Genomic DNA, 21,610 nt, shown 5'->3' on the forward strand with positions numbered 1-21,610 from the left:
TCCATCAAAATTCAGTCTGAAGCCTGAATAGTACGTCTCATATAAACACTAAAAAGGTGGGTGGTAGCAGGAAATTTAAAGATGTTTATGTGATCGGATTCTCCGTTGAATCAGTAAAATTTTCTTATCCTTTGCCTTTCTAAAGCAACTACCCTAGATGCGGATCTAACTTCTCGCCACTCACGCCATCTAGTGGCTATGGATGTTCAAAGCTTGACTTTAAGGAAGACACCTAATGACTGGGGGCGGGGTACACGAAGACCAAAATCGGTTGGCCACTACAATTTTCCTGTCTCTCTTCACATCACTCACCCCTCACCCGGACACCTTTTCCTCCTCTGGCCATTTCAGATCTGCGCAGGGGATGCGCAAAGAGCATGAAGAGACACACACTCTCAAAGACGCACGCCCCTGCACGCTGACATTTAAAAAAGGGTCTAAATTCTCCTGTCATTTGCAAAGGACAGGGGAAAGGAGTTGTGGCAAGACCTAGCCAGAGGAGACTTGTCTGACTTTTTCAGCGAGTTGGACGGGTAATACATTAGCCTCAGAAACGTTAACATCTGTTTTGAACAAAAATAAATTTTAAAAAAAATTAAAGAAAGAGAGGAATCACTTAAAAATTCTGCCGCGGAGCTTTGCAGGTTTTGCGACCCACTCGCCCCCAGAAGGCAACCAATTCCTTCGCGTTCCGCTCCGCTCACCCTCCTTCCCAGCTTTTCTCGAACCCTTTTTTTTTTTTGCCCCCCCCCTTTCCCACGCTCATCTGGAACCGGGGCTCCGGAGGCAGCAGTAAGCCACGGGTCCCCTTCCTCCTCTCCTCCACCAAACGGCCGCAGCCAAGAGCCCTGAAGCTTCTCTTTGTTCATCCGAGGCTCGCTCATCCCTGGGGCACAACCACCTGGATGCTCTCCCTTGGCGACATTTGGTGCCTGGGCTGGTGGGTGGCTAGGGTGGAGCGAGAGGAGCCCAGGGGGGCGGGGGCGGAGAAAGGTCAAGGCGAGGGAAAGGCAGGAGACGCCTTTGCCTAACCTGCGTGGCGGGGCGTGCGTGCGGCTCTCGCTCTCTTCTTCCCTGCTTATTTATCGATCGCACGGGCAGAGCTGCGCGCCGAGCCCGGGGGAGATGCGGGACCACCCACTGGCGGGGAAGCAGCGAGCAGCCCTCTCGCGCCCCCGCGCCGCCGCCGCCGCCGCCGCCGAGCGCCTCCTGCCTCCGCGCCCGGACGCCAACCCGCTCGCGCCTCGGCCCCGGCCCCACGCCGCCGCCGCCGCCGCCGCCGCCGCCCGCCCCGCAGCCCCGCAGCCCCGCAGTCCCGGCACCCCGCAGCCCCGCAGCGCCCCGACCCCGGGGACGCCGGCCGCGCAGTAAGTTGGCAGGAGCGAGTGGCCTGGGCGGCTCGCCTCCCCCGCACCTTTTTGAACTTGTTGCTGTTGGCTCTGCTCGCCTGCGCCTGGCTTTTGGGAAGGTGACAAGGAGGAGGGAGGCACGGAGGGGTGGGGGAAGGGGACGGAGAGCTCGCCAGAGCTTTATTTATGCTCCCCGGGCGCCTGGGATCCGGCTGCTCGGGAGCCGCCGGCTCTCCCTTTCCTTTTCCGGGTGCAAGGCGACGGCAAAGTCTCTATGCAACTCAGCCCCGGCGCGCACTTTGCCAGGTATGTACCGCGGGCGAGGCGCGTTCTGCGCGGAGGCAGATGATGCTGCCGCCGAGGCGGCGGCGGCTGCCAGCTCCGGGGCTCTATAACTGTCACACTGCACCTGAGCTGAACTTGAACCGAGAGTGAAGGGGGCCATCGGGGGCGAACGCTCCTGGCTGGCGCAGAGGGTGTCTGTCGTCGTCGGGGAGAAAGAGCCCCAGACCGACGCCCCCCGCCGCGAGCCCTGCACTTCACCTCCATCTCTGCAAGCGCCGCGGGAGCAGAGGCGGCCAGCGGACTCCCAGGGACGCGGGACAGTGCCTGTGACCGCATCTCTCCGGAGCTACAACAACAGGTCGTCTTTTTGAGACGCCTTTGGCGGGAAGGACTACTTCAGCCGGAAAGGGAAGGTGAAAAGGTTCTTTCTTTGAAGAGACTACCCCTGGGCGACTCCTCCTGCTTCCTCTCTCCTGCTCTCTAGACTGACCCCATATCAGCCAGACTGTGCCAGGCGAGGAGAAGTGAAGACACCTGTTTGAGGCTGTCCCCGAAGTCACCTGTGTGCTTACATGTGCCAGGAGGTGCCCTGGTCCGACTGCTGGCAGAGATCTGTTTAGGTTCTATGGAGAGAGATTTTTAGGTCACTGTATTTTTTTTTTTTTTTCTTAGTATTCCAAGTATACTTGTCTGCGAGGGAAACTTGGCCTTCTGAGAACTGTGACTTCACCTGCGACACCTTGGAATAACCGTGTTCCTGTGAACAGTGTTCCCCGGTGTTTCGTTTGACGTGAAGAAGTGAGTGGGGCCGTTGTGTTACTTTTCTCGTGTCGCTTTGGGTAACCCTGATCACTCGTGTGACAACATGGCGGCTGGTGTGGCAGCATGGCTGCCCTTTGCCCGGGCGGCAGCCATTGGGTGGATGCCTGTGGCCTCGGGGCCTATGCCCGCTCCCCCAAGGCAGGAGAGGAAAAGGACTCAGGATGCTCTGATTGTGCTGAACGTGAGTGGCACCCGCTTCCAGACCTGGCAGGACACCCTGGAGCGGTACCCAGACACTCTTCTGGGCAGTTCGGAGAGAGACTTTTTCTACCACCCAGAGACCCAACAATATTTCTTTGACCGTGACCCAGACATCTTCCGCCACATCCTCAATTTCTACCGCACGGGGAAGCTTCACTATCCCCGCCACGAGTGCATCTCCGCTTATGATGAAGAACTGGCCTTCTTTGGCCTCATCCCAGAAATTATTGGCGACTGCTGTTACGAGGAGTACAAGGACCGCAGGCGGGAGAACGCGGAGCGCCTGCAGGATGATGCGGACACTGACAATACCGGGGAGAGCGCGCTGCCCACCATGACTGCTAGGCAGAGGGTCTGGCGGGCCTTTGAGAATCCTCACACCAGCACCATGGCCCTGGTGTTCTACTATGTGACTGGGTTCTTCATCGCCGTCTCAGTCATCGCCAATGTGGTGGAAACAGTTCCCTGTGGGTCTAGCCCAGGCCACATAAAAGAACTGCCTTGTGGGGAACGGTATGCGGTGGCCTTCTTCTGCCTGGATACCGCCTGTGTCATGATCTTCACTGTTGAGTACTTGCTTCGCCTAGCCGCAGCACCTAGTCGTTACCGTTTTGTGCGCAGCGTCATGAGTATCATCGACGTGGTGGCCATCCTGCCCTACTACATTGGGCTGGTGATGACAGATAACGAGGATGTCAGCGGAGCCTTCGTCACGCTCCGAGTCTTTCGCGTCTTCAGGATCTTTAAGTTTTCCCGCCACTCCCAAGGCCTGCGTATACTGGGGTACACGCTGAAGAGCTGTGCATCAGAATTGGGCTTCTTGCTCTTTTCTCTCACTATGGCTATCATCATTTTCGCCACGGTTATGTTTTATGCAGAGAAGGGGTCATCAGCAAGCAAGTTCACCAGCATCCCTGCGGCCTTCTGGTACACCATCGTCACCATGACAACACTGGGGTAGGTGCTGTTGTAGGAAGTGGGATGGAGATAGGACGCGAGTGGGTTGATGGTGAATCTCTTAAGGCTTTCTGATACTTTAGAGTGACTACATGTTTCTCTTAGTGGATTTAAGAAAGCAATAAAGGTTTGGAAAAATCATTTCGATCTGTGAAATGGGGATGCCAAAAAGATTGGAAGTATCAGAGAGTTGCAGGCCAATATTAAGTATTAATACAAGAAAGTGACAAGTACGGAATTAATAGACTAATTAATAGGTACAGATAGTGTATTTCAACCCAAGAAATCTGTCTTATTTTACATAATTGTAAAATTTGTAGATATGATTATCAAAATATTTTATAATATATCAGTATGTCATCATGATCATTTTCATTATGGCTATTAGGCTATATTTAGAATACCAGACCTGAAAGTGGTCAACTATACAAAATATAATGTTTAAAAGTCTAGGCTCGTCCCTCTTCCTCTCATTTTTTTTAAGGAAGCATATGACTCTCATCTCTACAGTTTTCAGAAGCTATGGACTCCATCAAGCAAGAGACTCTACAGATTGTCCATCAAATACATATGGAAGGCAGAGCAGTGTCCGTGAGATTAATGGTTACCATAGGCCAGTTGCTGTGTAGAATTTTGAGTTCCAAATTTCTTGTAGAATTCTTTCGTACTTCCTTTTATTTGGGGCATGAAGTTTTAGAAACCAAAGGAATATATTCTGAATCCATGATTTCTGAAATGTACTTCTAAAGAAAGAATTAATATTTCTTTAGATGTTATAAAGAATTGTGTGAAATGATTATGAATGTTAGTCAAACTGCAGAAAAGTAGCAGCACTCGCCACAGTAGAAAAACTAACAAAATGATAAAATTGAAGGAGCCCGCTACTTTTTTGAGTTCTTGGAGATAATCCTTGGAGAGATACTAGCGCTTTCTTGAGCTCTGTGTGATCTTTCTTGAAAGCCTAGGTAATCAGCGCAAGAGGGATTTGGTAATGTCTATAAGAAAAAAGTTATTTCCAAGGCTGTGTCTTAAGTTTTGTGTTTCTGGCTCATTTAATTGGCTTCCTTAAGTGACATTGTGGTTAAAGGCACCTTAATTTTAGTGGACATATTGTGAAGAACAAGATTTCTCATGTTATATGGCCAAGTAGTGGAATATGTTTTCATGAGAGGAATGTTTGCCTGAGGTAATGAAAAAACTGGCCCAAAGTAGAATATAATATTTTAGATTTTGATTAAGTCTCAAGTATCTTTGAGAGTGTACTGATAGATTTCCGAAACATGATTGAATGAAATCTGCATCCTTTTGTTTTTTATTTCCCTTTATTCCGTTGCTCGTTTTGGGACAGATAGGAGAAGATGTAAAACACCTTAGCAGTACAAGTGCTTACCCCTTATGGAAAAGAGTTATGTTTTCTTTCATTTTCTTTTTTTTTTTTTTTGTCTTTGTGTTCTGTGGAATCATGAAAGGACAATCAGGTAGTGTGCATTGCTGTCATGATTTCACGTTTGAACTGTACTAAAGAAGATCTATGTTAAGAAGAAAACAAAAGAGGGACTACTAAAAGGCAGCACACTTTAAAAAAAAATTGGTGGCATGCAGGTTTTTCATGAGATCTCCGTGAGTCTTTTAATGTTGCATATTGTCTAGATGATTGAATGTAGGTATCATTACAAGGAATGGGGACGAGTTGTTAATTTTAAGGAGCTGAAATTTCCATTCTAGACTTGAGGAGTTAAGGTTAACATTTATTTTTGGAGATGATTTCCAATTTTTACCTTATCTTGAAATATATACTTACTTTCTGGAAAAAAGGGGATATGTTAGCTATTACTGATGAGTTTTATTATATAAATTAGATGCTTACCAGCATTCTTTTGTGAATGAGTTGAGAAACTAAGTTGCGACACTTGAGCAGAATCTAAGCAATCGATTCCATCTGTCCTATAGGTTAGCAGATAAGAAACAGTTAAGTACACATCCTTTCTAGAACTTGGAAGCAACATGGGGTTGATTTGAAGATTTTTAAGTTTTACTGAAGTTGAGAATTTTATTTTTAAGAGATTAAGCTAATTAATGACTCTGATGGAAAACAACACCCAGGCTTTTCATATGCAGAAGCAGTCAAAATGAGAATATATGTGAACATTTAGCAAAGCCTATGCTTTATATAATATGCAGCACTCTCTTAGGGGAATATCTGCAGTTCCTTATCTAAATGTGTTTGTAGTATTTTAATTGCTTGGACTATAGATTCTTAAATGACTTGTCTTGTTGGTGTTTTATTGTTAGTAGCCTTGTGGCTCTGTGTTATTGAAGAATGACAGAGATGTGACACGTCTGTCCCTGACTTTATCTTTTATACTGCAACTTTAGAAGGTTAAGTATAAACTTTCTAGAAAACAAGCAGTAGTTGTAGCAATTGTCAGGCTATGTCTGATAGACATTCAAGAATTTTCTACCAAACTTTCTAAGTTCTCTTTATGTGGCTATTATTTTTAATGAAACTGTATTTATTAATTGATGATATTAGATGTGAAGTTGATAATCCACATGACATTATCAGAAGTACCACGTGATATACATAGCATTTTCATAAGAAAAAAAAGTAATCAAGGTGTTGTGACTCAGGTGTGACAGAATCAGCTACTGCTTCTGAGGTCACCGTAGACAATATCCATTTGGTTTTGCATTTTAAGAACGCAGTGTGCCTGTCTCGGGATTACTATATTTACATAATCATTTTTGGCTTCATAAAACATTTGCTTTATAATAGCTTGTAACATGATTATGCTTACCATGTAAGTGTCTAATCTTCCAGTAAAAATGTATATAGTTTTAAAGATAGACATCTTTCATTAGTAAAAGTAGAAAACATTGAAAGCACATTTAAAAAAATCAATAGAAGTACATAAGAAGAAATCTGTTTTTAAATGTTTAGATTGAGTGATCTGTACATAAGTTCCTCCATCTCACCCCTCCCCTTTTGAGCATAGTTATTGACAGACATAGGGACGGAGGCTCTCCCCCTACCCTGCCCACTCTGCTCTCCCCTTTCCATAATTCAAATTCCATTGCCTTAACCTATCTGAGCCCAGAAAGAACCCCCAGCTCCTCTCAGGTCAGGGTTTGGGAGTTCATACTCAGTTGTATTTTGCTGAGGTGCAATTGCTTGCAAAATACTAAATTTAGGAAATGTGTAAGTGTTCTCTAATGACAGTCAGAAATTGCTTTATGAAATTGGTCCGGTGGAGCTGAGGCTCAGTTTACAATTCTACTTCATGCTCCTGACTTGTGAATTGGAAGAGATTTCAGGCTGCACACTAAACGCTTGGGGACTTATTATCATGTTAGGCAGCCTTTGGGTTCTCAGTCATGGTTTCTAATCATATTCCTCGTAATATGAAGTTCAAGATGTTCAGAAATTCGTTTCTGTGGGCTATTTCACTTCTTTAACCAGGTTGTTTGCATCAGAGATTTCTGTATGGGAACGAAAGAGGCGGTGTGGCATTTCTGAAAAGCTCACATTTAAGATGCAATGCTTTGTCTGTTTGAGGGGCCCCGGGCAGTAGGATCAGGATCTATCCCTGGTGCATGAGCTGGCTTTTTGGAGCCCATTACCTGTGGTGAGATGCCTTGCTCAGCCTTGATGTAGTGAGGAGGGGCTTTGTCCTGCCTCACCTGAATGTACCAGGCTTTGCTGACTCCCCATGGGAACCCCTACTCTTTTGGAGGAAGGGATCAGGAGTGTATGTGTGTGGGGGGGAAGGCTGGTGGGGAGCAGGAGGAGAGATGAGAGGGGAGATCTGTGGTTGGTATGTAAAATAAATTAAAAAAATTCTTAAATAAAAAAACACTAAAAAAAAGAAGAAAAAAGAAACTTGAAAAAAAGACGAAATACTGTGATTTTTTACTATGTGAATTATATTTTGATTTCTGAGATAATTTGAAAAAAGGTAAAAATTGATATATTCACTAGAAGAAAGAAAAAATATAGTAGAATTACACTTTTGGTCATAGATATTGGTATAGTGTATAGTGGCATCTATTATTTTTATTAATTTTTTCATTTATTTTACTACCAACCAGTTTCCTCTCCCTCTTCTCTCCCCTTTCCCTCCTCCACCTCCATTCAGAAAGGAGCAGGCCTCCCATAGAGTCAACAAAGTCTGTCATATCATACTGAGTCAGGAAGAAGCTCCTCCCCTTGCAGAGGCTGGTGGCATCTCTCTCCTTCCTTCCTTCCTTTCTTCCTTCCTTCCTTCCTTCCTTCCTTCCTTCCTTCCTTCCTTCCTTCCTTCCTTCTCCCCCCCCTCTTTCTTTCTTTTCTGTTTTTCAAGACAGGGTTTCTCTGTGTAGCTTTGGAGCCTTTCCTGGATCTCACTCTGTAGACCAGGCTGGCCTCGAACTCACAGAGATCTGCCTGGGTCTGCCTCCCGAGTACTGGGATTAAAGTTGTACTCCACTGCCACCTGGCTTTAGAGGCATCTATTTCTAAAGCCAAATTAAAAAAAAAATTCCTGCTTTTCTTACATTTATTATATTTCAATTTTGATAGTTTTAGTGAATTATAATTTTTGTTTGTTTTCTGAGAAGAGGTCTCAGGTACACCAGGATGGCTTCAAACTCAATGTGTAGCTTTTAACCGACCTACCTCCACATGCCAGATTTTGAGATTCAAGGCATCTGCCATCATACTCAGTTTGTAAATTTTGCTTGTGAGAAACAGAATGAATGGGAGTCTAGAAGTTAGCCCAGTGGTAAAGGGCATACTTAGCAGAAGAGAATCCTGAATTTTGGTCTCCGTACCAAGTTAAAATAAAAACAAAAAAAAGAGGAGAAAGCAAAGTAATTTTATTGCAATGTTTCTAACAGTCAATCATTTCTTCTTGGACTAGTATTATTTGAGACAAATTTATCACACACACACACACATACACACACACACACACACACACACCCCAAATAAGACATTTTTATAAATGTGTATTATTGAAAAGAAGATAGAAAATGCCTTTTTATTTTTTTTTTGAGACAGGGTCTCTCTCTTCATCTCTAACTGTCCAGGATCTTACTGTGTAGACCATGCTAGCCTCGAAGTCATAGAGACATGCATTTAAATGACATCTCCCTACTACCTGTCACTATGTGGGTTACATAGGTTTGGGGAATGCTGGGAGGAAAATCTGCAAAATTGTTTATTTACAAACTTCCCCCTTTCCCATCATTCTAAAAAATGTGTGGGATCATGGTCCTTGTGTTGTCTTCTACACAACAAATAGTGTTAATGTGTTGATCTGAAAATATTTTAAGGGGAGAGGCACACAGATTTATGTTCCAGGTAGCATTCATTTTTATTTCAGTATACTTATAGCATTTATATAAAATTCTTTATAGTGAATTGTTGGATGTTGACATGGACTTTTAAAGAAGTACAGAGGGAGGAGATATATATTTTTACTTTTCAGCATCAAAGACAAATCTTAAATGGTTTCACTATGTTTTACTGTTTAAATAGAATTAGAAATAGTGTCTGATTACATGTTAAAATTATGTATTTTAGCATCTAAAATGTGAAAGTTCAGTTTTCCCTTGATTTCCAGATGGAAATATGCCAGGAAAAAAATATGTGTGCCTGAAGGGGACACTGATTTCCAGTGTTATCTATTGAGCTTTTCCTTTCCCATTCTCAGCTCCTCTTGAGACTACTCATTAACACTGATTTTATTTTTATAGTTGAATCACTTATTTTTGAGATTTCCTCCCAATTTTATGTATCTCTGTTTGTGTCTATGTGTCTGTCTGTGTGCACATATGCGTGTGTGTGAGCTTGCATGTGAAGTGAGAGGTTGATGCCAGGTGTTGCTACTTTACAGACCTTCACTTAGTTTTTTGAGACATGGTCCCTTTGAAGCTGGAGTTTGCCTATTTGTCTCCACTTGGTGTGCCAGTGAGTTCCAGGAATCTTGTTTTTAACCTCCCCAGCACGGAGATTATAAATGCTTCTACATGGAGTGCTGGGGTTCAAACTGGCCATGGCTGCACGGGAAGCGTTTTACTGAGTCTTCGCTGCTGCCTTATATTTGTTTTTGAATGAGCTGAAGTGTAAATGTCCTTTTTTTCTTTTTGTTGTAGTCCAGGCTGCCCTCTTACTCCATGCGTAGCTGAAGATCACCTCGAACTCCTGATCCATTTGTCTCTACCTCCGAAGTGCTGGGATTGTAGACTTGTCCACCACACCTGGCTTTGGAGTTCAAATTTCTTATTAGTTGCTAAATTTCTAGAGGAAGAAAGATGAGCTTTTATTTACAGTCAGTCATTTTATACATATGAGATTGTTGTGGACTGCTCATACTTCACACAATGAAATTGCAGCAGTAAGTTTAGAAATTTCATTTTTTTTTACTTATATTCCTGAAAAAAGTATGTTGTAACAGTTATCTAGAGGTTGCTTCTAATGCTACAAGAGGAGTATGAATAATTAAGTAGGCTGTTTATTTCATTAACACAGTTCCTTCCCCAACCCCCCAGTTCTGAGCTCTAACTCTCTGTTCATGTCTGAACCATCACTGCTGGAATGTGCGTATTTCACTGCAGTTTCTGCCCTTATTTATCCGGCCCTGAGGTAGAGCATGAAAACACCCAGTCACTACCACACGACTGCATAGTTTCCTCCAGTGAACTTTTAGGCCATTTGGAGCAAACTAATTAATGGTACATGACCTGATACAAATGAAAATCAAGCAATTATGTTGTCTAAATTACGTTAAAAGAGTTGGTTTGTGAACTCCTGAAACTACTCACTGTAAGTTCTCTTTTGTTAAAAAAAATAAGAACAGTAAAGAGAACATTCACTGGGAAGAAGTATTGTTTTTCTGTCAGAGTTATAATTCATTTCCCTCTCCCCCCATGTTATGTATGTCTTATATTGTCTTCCAAACAACACTCTCTCTCTCTCTCTCTCTCTCTCTCTCTCTCTCTCTCTCTCTCTCTCTCTCTCTCTCTCTCTCTCTCTCCATGCTATCCAAATATCCAGATATGAGTTCAACCTTGGCAACAGGAGGATTTTGAGAGGTTAGATAAATGCCAGCATTCCACACGAAATTGTTAAACCAGTTCCCATCCTCCCAAAGGAGTTGTGTCCCTTAACTCTAGCCAAAGGGACATATGGTTACCTGTGGCACCTAGGAGCACATCAAAGCCGATGCTGGCTTCCAGGCTCCCTCAAGATCACAAGTACTTGCTGTACATTTTCAAGTCCACAGTAACACCCTAGTCCTTCTGGCCCCCTTCTCTGCCCTAAACTCTTCCCAGCTAGAGGGCTTCACTCCCCTCAGCTACTCATCCTTCTTAATGTCTGGCTCTTCTCACTGTCCTCTCTTTTACTCCCACTCACTCTCACTCTCTCACTGTGCTCTGTTCTCTGAATCTCGCTATGTCACTACATCTACTGGCCTTTCACACTTTCCTACCTGGCTATGTGTAGTCTACTGATTTCTTTCTCTGCTCTGGACTGTTGAAGATGCTTCTGGCTGTTCTCTCTCTCTCTCTCTCTCTCTCTCTCTCTCTCTCTCTCTCTCTCTCTCTCTCTCTCTCTTTCTCTCTCTCTCTCTCTCTCATCTATAATAAAAACATTCTCTAATAATGGAATGGTCAGATTGGCAGTTTCTTTACTGTACCCCCCCCACACACGTGTGTGTATATGTGTGTGTGTGTGTGTGTGTGTGTGTGTGTGTGTGTGTGTGTGTGTGTGTGTGTGTGTGTCTATGTGTATAGATGAAGGAAGGGATGGTGGAAAGGGAAAGAGGGAGGGAAAAGGTAAAGAGGCAGAGAGGGAAACAGAGGAGAGAGAAGAGAGGGTAGAGAAGGAGGAAGACATGGTTATTCCACTAACTTCAGGAGCCAGCTTTGAGGTGTGGGATACTAACACTGTAGCATTACAAAGAATCCCAGGAGGGGAGCCGTGTTCCTACATTTTTGTGCACCCTTGCAGGGCTCTTTAATTCAGAGGCATCCATCTGATTCTTCCCCTTAGTTTCCCCTTCCGAGAGCCAGCATTTGCCTTCGCAACCGCCCATGTCTGCAGCATCTCTGCAGTTACACTTGAACCTAGTAAGTGCCATTTTATGTACATCTTCTGGTTGTACTTCTTTCTTTCCTAACTAGATTCAATGGCTTTGGAGATGTGAGTGAGGAGCCATTTTTCTCCATCACTGCTCAAATGTAGAAAATGATCTGTGCTAATATGTTGTTGATCGAGGAGTGAGATGATACACAGAGAGATCCTTAAAAGCGTGGAGCAGTTCTTCTCAACAGGCAAAAATGCACCTATCAAGTCAAACATGTGCTTTGTTTTAAATTTATTGCTTGAGATTTGGTCTTCTAATGTGACACAGCCCACCCTTACTTCCTTCCTCCCATCTCTCTCTTTCTTTCCTTCTCTCTCTCTTTCTCTGTCCACCTGCCCACTGACCTACCTGCCTTTCTTCTTCTCCTTATTATTATTTTCACTATTTTACTGTAAAATACCATGGAACATCTCCAGTTTATCATCTATAACTAGTTATTCTGCAAAGATCTGAATTAATAGTTGCCTCTGGCCATTTCTTTAATCTGCTTCTTCTGCTGAAGAGTCCCTAAATTGCAGATACCCCTGGGGAACAAAAGGGGACAAGTCCTGTAAGTCAATCAGTCACTCACTGCCTTTTCTTTTAAGCACAGTTCATATCTGAATAGGAGCAGTTGAAGGAACCTCTGGAATGAAAGTATCTTGATGACTCTGCCACTACAAGGTTTTTTGTCCCTTACCTATTAGCACAGGGTGACAAGGTGTTTTGGTTGTTGTTGTTTTGTTCTGTTTTCTGATTTGCATACAGATAGTGAACCCTTGCTTTCAAGGAATGGATGTAAGCTATAAATGTAGTTGCTATCAGAAAGTTCAGAGGCCCTGTGACTTAGTCCAAACGCCTGTTTAATAAAAAAAAAAAAAGCACTTTCTAAGGGTTTAGGTGTGTTGAAAAATAATGAACGAGCACACAAAATAGTGTGGGTTATGGAATGGGGAATGGATCTTGGAGAAGATGGGGCAGGAGAATTGATCAAAATACAATATATGAAATTCTCAAAGAATTATTTAAAATCTTTTCGAAACTCAAAAAAGTAGTTCCCAGCTGTAAATGAGAATATAGATGCATATGTTCATTTAGTATGATCAGTTTTGCCTTGGAAATTTTGACAGGTCTGTTATGTAAAGAAAATCTGAATCACATAAAATGTGGGGGGAGTAGAGAATGAGTTACCAGAAGTTAATAGTGACAAAAAAAAATAACATTGAGAGAGTAGGATGAAAGTTGAAATAATGTCAAGTAGGATGGGAAGGAAGGCTTTGTTCTAAAACAGAATTGTCCCTCCCCCTCCAGTAAAATGGCTCTAATTCTAATATGCTTCTCATTTTCTTCCCCTTGAGGAGTACCAGTCACAGTGCTTTCGTAAATTCAGAGTAACACCAGTATCACATATTCTTAGGAAATTAAAATGTGGTCTGAAGAGTTTAACTTAATTTAACATATCTGTTGAATCCTTATTAGCCATCATTGACTATTGCAGTAAACTACAAGTAAAGCTTCCCAATGTTAAGACACACGCAGAATTAGACTTGTGGGAGAGACAGAAAATAAACACATAGACACATAATGTAACACCAGTTTGTGATGAGTTCCATGAAGGTCATAAATTGTGTTGAAGGTCATAAATTGAGTTGGTCATAAATCCAACTGCTGGATTGGAGAGGGCTAGACAAGGTCCTTTCAAGAGGGATGCGTTTGAGCAGAAGACCATCATGGCAAGTGATGGAATGAAAGTGAGAATGTCAGAATGATGCTTTAGAGGGAGGCAGAAAAGAAGCAAGTTAGGAACATTCCTTATCCACAATGCTTCCAACTAGAAGAATTTCAGACTTTTGCAGGTTTTGAAATTTTGCAAATGCATAATGAGCTATCTTGGGTATGCAACCCAAATCTAAATGCGAAATTCATTTACATTATATATATTTTATGCACAGAGCCTGAAAATAATTTCACACAATAGTTTTCTTTCACTTGTGTTTTTACTGGGATGTGCTTACCTGAGGGTTAGATGTAGAATTTCCCATGTGAGACATCACAATGACTCAAAAAGAAGTCTACATTCGGTGGCATTTTGACTTTCAGTTCCAGACTGGGAATGCTGAACCTGTGCAGAGCTCTCACAGTGAGAGGAGCTTGGCTAGTTCTGTCTAGTGCCATTGTAATTGAAGCAAATGGAGTACAGGACTCAGGAGCAAATGGGTTGTGAAAAGTGTGTGGGAGGAGAGGATACAGGACATTGGAGACCATTGTGAAGACTTCTGGCTTCCACCAGCTCCAGCTGCTAGCTTTGGCATTGTAAGATATTGTGAGGTAGAGAAAAAAACAAAGGAGGAGCACAGCACCTTTTTATCTCTGCATACATCTGCGGAGCCTTCGCTTTATAGGATTCCATTTGAATGTTTTACTTGTTAGTGTTCCGCTCCGAGAGCTAGTCTTTATGCTGGCCTTCTCCATGCTCCATGCAGCCTTCTAGTTTCCGAACCCTGCATCATCTCCAGTCGCTGGATGTTGACACTTGTCATCCCACATAGAACTTGGGGTTTTAACTTTTGCCTTTTTAAGTTGAAATGCTTTTGTAGTTACAGTGTGTGCCTTTAGGGGAGTGGTTTTCCTAGTCCACTGTACACACTGAGAAAAGGTCTGTGTTAGTAAGGTTCGGGTCATGTAGTGGGGTGACGTTTGCACACCAGGGAAGGAGGCCAAGCACATAGTGGTTCATCTCCAGACGAGCAGTAGTGGGTGAAACCAAGACAAATGTAAGTAAAAATATAGGAGACTAGGAGACAATAAAGAAAGGGAAGCATGGCAGCAACGTGATATTGTTGCTGTTAAAATGAACACAAGTTCTGTAATACTTTGAACAATCTTAATGCTGTTTTAAAATTAACCTCTTCAATGATGTACAAATTCCAGTCCTTAAATTTGTGATATTTACCTCAGCTTAAAATTATAACCAGTTATTTACACAGTTGTTTAAAACTGGAGTAGCTTACAAGATATGGTTAAATTGCTCTTAGCTGAGAAAAAGATTAGTTAAATTGAAAAGTTGGATTCTACATTTTAACTTAAAAGAAAGAGTTGGTGTTCAATAGATATGGAACTTTTTCATAGATGACAGGATAATTTAAAAATTTTGAATGTAGATTTGAAGATTAGCAGCTGTCTATTCTAATATTAGCGCCTGAGAATATCACACTGATCTTGAATTCTATTTAAAGAATTTCCAATACTTTTTTCTCACTTTGCAGTAGGTACATATATATCCTTTCTAGGTGTTTTGTTACTTTTGTGAACTTGGAAGGGAAAGTGGATCACATTTCTTGAAACCTGTGAAGATTCCCATATGATACATATTTTTTAGTATAACCAGATTGGGACCATGCAAGTAACAGGTGTATAATAAAAATATACAGAGATAGTGCTTTTATAAGAACCACAATGCTGGAGAATTAAACATAATCATGAATGAATGCTTGGAAACACTTGTGTTTAGAAGAATCATAATTGAATTAACATCATAAAGTGTGTATAAGAGAATTAATATCATAGTGTGCATTTATGAATTAACATAATAAAATGTCTATCCACATACCAACAACACAGGAAGCATACATTAATATATGCTTGAAACTAAGGGATTACCTGTGACAGCTCAGCATGGCACACTGTTAGTGATGAAACATGATACTGTATGCTACCCAGAAACACCTCAGGGTTACTGAAGAAGAAACCTGAGACACGAGAAGGCTTCCACAATGAGAAATTTCTTGATATTGCCTGGTCTTTGCATGTGATGAAGTTGGGCTGTGACTTACACATTCATAATTACTCTCCTTACACTTTTTAGACCAAGTCATTGTTTCTCCCCCACATCTTACGTAAAATTACTCTGTCTAACCCTATTCTAGTTTAATGCATTTTGAGGGAAAAACATTATGCATAGTGCTTTAGATAATACTTTAGAATTTATAAAAATGTTTTCAGTTTTTACCAAATGTGGTTTTGGACTGAAAAACAAGCATGAGTATTATAATCTTAAATCAGATCAGTCCAATAAGGTGTACCAACATTTTATTGAGTCATAAAAGAATATGCCCAATGAACTGTTACAAATGTCTTGTTTTTCTCCTTCAGTCCAAAGGCATTAAAATCATTGTGTTTAAGCTAGCATAAAACTTTAGGTATTACTCTGTAAAAACTTCCTAATTTATGTTTGAGGAAAGGAAGATGAAGTGTAAATGGAACTTACACAAAATCACAGAGCTGGTTAGTAAAGACCTGACCTTGATTTGGAGGAAAAATTTTTCTTGGATGTCTAATGGTCTTGACTATAATTCCCTGGAGCCTCCTGTAGTTCTTTGTCCAGTTTATACCAGTTCTCTTCATTAGAAAGCATTATAAAGCTGGGCGGTGGTGGCGCACGCCTTTAATCCCAGCATTCGGGAGGCAGAGCCAGGCGGATCTCTGTGAGTTCAAGGCCAGCCTGGGCTACCAAGTGAGTTCCAGGAAAGGCGCAAAGCTACACAGAGAAACCCTGTCTCGAAAAACCAAAAAAAAAAAAAAAAAAAAAAGAAAGCATTATAAAAACCATCTAAAGGCTTCTCTACAATTTAATTAAAAAATCTGATAATTCCTCTTTTATATATATTTTTAATCTAGTAAGAAACTAAACAAGCAGTATAGCTGAGCAAATTCTTGTAGTAAGTCTTTCTGGTCATTTCTCCTGGGCAGTTGGCTAACCATGGACTCTTGGTTAAACTGAAGAGATCTTATTAACAAGATGAAAGTTTCAATCCCAAGTTTTACACAAAATGTCTAAAATTATGATAGTATTAATAACATTGAAATTAGGCTGTGAATTCAGTGTGAAATATTTTATTTGAACAGTTTGGGACTACACAATGTAACTAGAAATTTAAAAGTTGAAATATTTGATAAGTTCATAATTTGCTTGAATAATTACATTATGCTTTCTTTATTAGATGTGAAAGGAACTTTAAAGATGTCTGAAAGCAAACATCATAATTTAGCATGTATTTTGAGATGGTAGTCTCAAATATTTGAGCACTATGCTTCTACTTTAAAATAACATGCAAACTATCATTTAAATTTAATTCCCGGGATATTGAAGGGAAAACACTTCAGTTGCCTTCAGGTTGTAAAGAGTTAGTATGTTGGGGAAATCGGTAGTAAGTGGAAACTTGTAACATTTTAGGGTAGATTTTCATGATGAAGCTAACTTGATAATGTATAAGGGAGCAATTTAAATGTCAATAAAATGCATTTTAAAAGCTTAGATTTTTTTGTTATTAAGAATTTGAGTTAAGCCGGGTGTTGATGGCACATGCCTTTAATCCCAGCACTCAGGAGGCAGGTGGATCTCTGTGAGTTCAAGGCCAGCCTGGGCTACAGATTGAGTTCCAGGACAGGCTCCAAAGCTACACAGAGAAACCCTGTCCCCCTCCCCCACAAAAAAAAACCAAAGCAAAACAAAAAAAAAAAAGAATTTGATTTAAAGGAGCATGGCTGTGGTTGACTCTGGATACACACCATTTTAAGTAGCTATTATTCCTTTATGTAACTCCTGTCACTCATCCATGGCCCTCTACCTTTATCTTTTTGTTAAATTTGGTAGCTCTAATGATGAAATAAGAAAATACAAGCCTTTTATTTTATAGGAACCTACATCTAAGCACACGCACCTCACGCCTCCTTTTCCTTCACATTTTGTTGAGTCCTTTTCTCTCGACTCACAGGATACACATCAGCTTATATTCTACATTTCTCACCTATTAAACATGAAAATGTAACTGACTTTATTGAATTTGTGAATGGATAAAATATTGCATGCAGTTTTTTGAGGTCCTCTATAGTTTATATTTGGTTTAACCATGTTTCCCATGCATGAGTCAGTTTTCTAGCATATATATATATATATATATATATATATATATATATATATATATATATATTAGCATATATATATATATATATATATATGTTGACATATAGAAACCTTTGCCCTTGTGTATACCTCGGTATGAAATTTCTGGGACATATGCTTGAGATTTGTGTGTTGAAGGACAATGCCCACTTTTCTCAAGTTGTTAAATCATTTTATGCATTTTTCAGTCCTCCATTATATGAAGAAGGAAGTGAAGATGAGTAATGTTGTTTTTGGTGTCACTTTTACTCTAGTCTTTCTGAAACAGAGATTAGGTTTTATATCATAACCTGCATTAGCCTACCTGTGTTGTATAGCCAGGTCCGTTCTAAGTACAGCCAAATATAAACACAGCAAACTTAAAACTTTCTTGTAAGGATCTGCTTTACTTATTCCTTTGAAATTAAGAAAGAGGATTTGAATATTTAAATGCATCATTTTATAAAATGTTACATGTAACTATTACAAAGATAAACAATGAAGAAAATTCTTAATCCTTTCCATTCATACTTACTACTTTATCAGAATGCTGGTGTACTTAGAAAACAATTATGGTAATTTTAAGGCATCTCATATACACCCAGAAAATGAAACATCACTGTGAAAGGGAATGTAAGAATATTAAAATAAATTATTTCTGTTTCAGGGAATTTTAACCATGGGTACTAAAGTGAATATTACTTCTAATCCTTCATAAATACTTTTCCAGTTTTTCATGTTTGCAACCCAAGACAATTTTTGTGAAAAGCATAATTAAGCTAGTGTTCATAACAGTTGATCAAATGTCTTTCTTAAATTCATTTCTGCTTTTGGCTTTAAAAACCACACACATTTGATACAAAATGCCAGATGATAGCACAGTAGAGACACCAATAAAAGGAAAGAGATGCGATTTAAAAGTGACTACCAGGTCTTCCTCATGGAAACAGGGAGTTTATTTTTTTTTTATTTTTTATTTTTTATTTTTGGTTTTTCGAGACAGGGTTTTATTAAGGGTTGGCATTATTCTAAATGCTGATAAGTGAAATGTGCATTGATCTTGTAAATAACTTCGTTATTTTTATGCAGAGTCCAAAAATTCGTATTCCAAAAACTTAAAGGTACTGTTACTTTATTTAAAATGAAGGAGGCTCCAAGCAAAGTAGTAAATGTTGGCAATACATTTTAAAACTAAACTGTGCAAAAATTAAGAAATCATTTGACAGATCACTCATATTCTTCCCATCTATGTCTTTTTATTTCTTACATTCTCCAGTGACCAATATCTAGATTTGTGCATGTTACTTTAAATGTAACCAAAATATGTAGGCATGCCTGGTATATGCACTCAAGCACACATTCAGGGAACATAAACATAACTAAAAAAATATAGATGTAAAAATAGTATTGGGCACATATCCATGTATTGGCATGTGTACCATCTTCCTATTTGGGAATAAATGCGTGAACTATTGAGGATAAAATATTTAAGATCTGGGCATGTAGGTGGTAGGAAAAATAAGTTTTGTTTGTGTAATTGTGTGCTTATATGTGTATGGATTTATATGTGCATTTAATATCATTAGTCTATAGATTTTAAGGTGATTTACAATAAATATTTATATGCATTTTACTAAACTTCTGCTAAAGAACATTTCCTTTTACTATTCATTTATTTTTACCTGTTGTTTTTCCTCTATATCAGTTTTTTTTAGATTCTCTTTTAAAGTGTATCTTTTCCTCTAAAAACCGTTCGGGGGTTCCCCTGAAATAAGTTAACTAATAGAATAGCAGATTAGGGATTGTCAGGATTTCAGTATCAGTTTTTCAGTATGCAAGCTCAATGCTTATAAAAATAGATCAAGCCTTTTGCAGAAGTAAACATGAATATTCATCTTTACTGCTACTTTGTATGTAAGTAAAAAATAAGCTCTTACTATCATGTTATTTTACCAAATATACATTAAATCTGATCTTAAACCAGTACCTGTTTCTCTTATATAGGTAAAAGTCTCTAGTCAATTAGACAGGAAATAATTGATGAAGAATTATAAATTTATGACAAACTGTCAGTTGAAAATTAATTCAAATACTGGAATTTTTGAGTCACAAAGTTTTTTTTTGTTGAAAATTAAACATTTCATTAAGATACATCAGTAAAACTGTAAAAATCTTATGTCTCTGACAATTTTAGTTTAATATTACATAATGTTTCCTTACTGTTTTTTTATTCTGCCAACTTTAAGAGTATTAGAAACAATGTTGTGTTAGCTCACTGAAATATGTGAGTACCAGGTGCTAAAGATGGGGAGGAGTTAATGAAGAAAGAAATCCGGTGGATGAGAGAGAGGCCAGCTTCAACTGCACACCCAGCCAAAGCAAACAACAATGAAAGATACTTTTCACGGGACTTTTCCAAAACGATGACTGTCACTCTGTGAAGAGTTTTTAAAATTACATTTCATTTATTTCTGCCCCAGAACCCTGTGTTGTGTGAGCGTGTGCATACACCACAGTGAGTATGTGTATGTCAGAGGAGAATGTTCTGGAGCCAGTTCTCTCCTTTCTCATGTGGAGCCTGGGGATTTACTTCAGGTCAATCAGCAGCAGGTGTGCTTACCCACAGTCATCCCTTTAGCCTTTGTGAAGACATTTTTAGAGGAGGAAGGTCAAGATAAATTTGGCCCAGGGGTCACTTGCCTGCACAGTGACGGCTTCTGCACCAGTACTTTTTATAGACTATTGAGACACGTTTCTGTTAATGAGGGTTTTATTGTAAATAATGATGGAGGATGGTGTGATACTTCAGCACATTGTTATAGTGATGAAACCATGGTAGGTAGTATTTCTGTCTTTTCAGATATTTAAAAAGTGGTTGGTTAATACATAATGATGGCCTATTTTTTGTTTTTTGATGTGATATCCAGCGCATATATACACTATGTACTGATTAACTCAGTGAGCTCATCTTCCTATTGTCCTAAAATTTGTATTTATAGCCTTTAGCTACTATAGTTACTCATAAAATATGTAGCAATTATTGATAATTATAGTATTCTTTGTTGAACATTAGAATTTGTTTATTCTGTGAGTTAGCAGTGTTTCCTTTTTTTTCATCATCCCTCCATCCTACCCTTTCTGTCTTTAGAAATAAATCACATTGACAGCAACATTTTTAGCACCCACATGCGAGGGCACAGGTAGTACTTGCTTTTTTGGTGTGACTTATTTTACTCAACACAGTGTGCTCAAATCCCATCCATTTTGCTGTGCATGAGGGGATGATGTTCTTTTCTAATGGATGAATAGTATTCCACTGTCTGTGTACACACTGCCTCTTCTCTAGTCATACCTGCATTAGCATTTGGTTTGGTTCTGTGTCTTACCCATCACCAATAGTGTAACGGTAAACATAGATACAAATGCAGCTTTTCTTGATACGCTTTTCCCCTCTGATATATGAGGTAGAAGGAAGACTATTGGATGATACAGTAAGTCTCACTTTAGTTTTTGAGAAGCCTCTATTATGGTAGGGTTTGCTATCCCAGCAGCAGTTGTAAAGCAGGTCCTTTTCTGCAGATCTTCATCATTTCTTTCAATTCTTTGTTAGATGACTGACTTACAGTTTATTTCCTATATTCTAAATATAGTAACTAATCTCTTTCATCTCTTTTCACTGTACAAAACCTTTTAATTTGATAGAATTTCATTTGCCCATTTATTTTAACATTGGTACCTGTGATTTGGTGGTCTCATATTAAAACGGGACATATTTATTTCTACTCCTTTGTGGGAATTGTTCCTCTATTGATTTCAGGGTTTCAGATTTTGTATTTAAAATGGTGTAATTGCACCATTTTAGGTTGAATTTTGTAGTAGTTGAGAAATACAGGATTCTGTTTTTGAAGCAAAATAATAGTTTTCTAAGAATCTAGCAGTGTTTTCAT

General features: G+C 40.0%; 2 protein-coding genes across 2 annotated transcripts in view; both read left to right on the top strand.

Annotated features, from left to right (window-relative positions):
• Nucleotides 1-2,312, top strand: part of LOC128098766 (uncharacterized) — a 12,902-nt gene extending 10,590 nt beyond the window's left edge. The window contains exon 2 of the mRNA XM_052720181.1: nt 1,102-2,312. Within this exon, the coding sequence (XP_052576141.1) occupies nt 1,102-1,744 (643 nt within the window). The 3' untranslated portion in view covers nt 1,745-2,312. The remainder of the gene's footprint in view (nt 1-1,101) is intronic.
• A 187-nt stretch (nt 2,313-2,499) lies between these two features.
• Kcnd2 (potassium voltage-gated channel subfamily D member 2) overlaps nt 2,500-21,610 on the top strand; it is a 498,777-nt gene continuing 479,666 nt past the window's right edge. Inside the window, exon 1 of the mRNA XM_052720788.1 lies at nt 2,500-3,614. Coding sequence (XP_052576748.1) covers nt 2,500-3,614 — 1,115 coding nt within the window. The remainder of the gene's footprint in view (nt 3,615-21,610) is intronic.

This window comes from Peromyscus californicus, unplaced genomic scaffold (genome assembly GCF_007827085.1).
Source record: "Peromyscus californicus insignis strain IS unplaced genomic scaffold, ASM782708v3 Scaffold_6__1_contigs__length_162567912, whole genome shotgun sequence".
In the NCBI taxonomy this organism is placed as follows: Eukaryota; Metazoa; Chordata; class Mammalia; order Rodentia; family Cricetidae; genus Peromyscus; species Peromyscus californicus.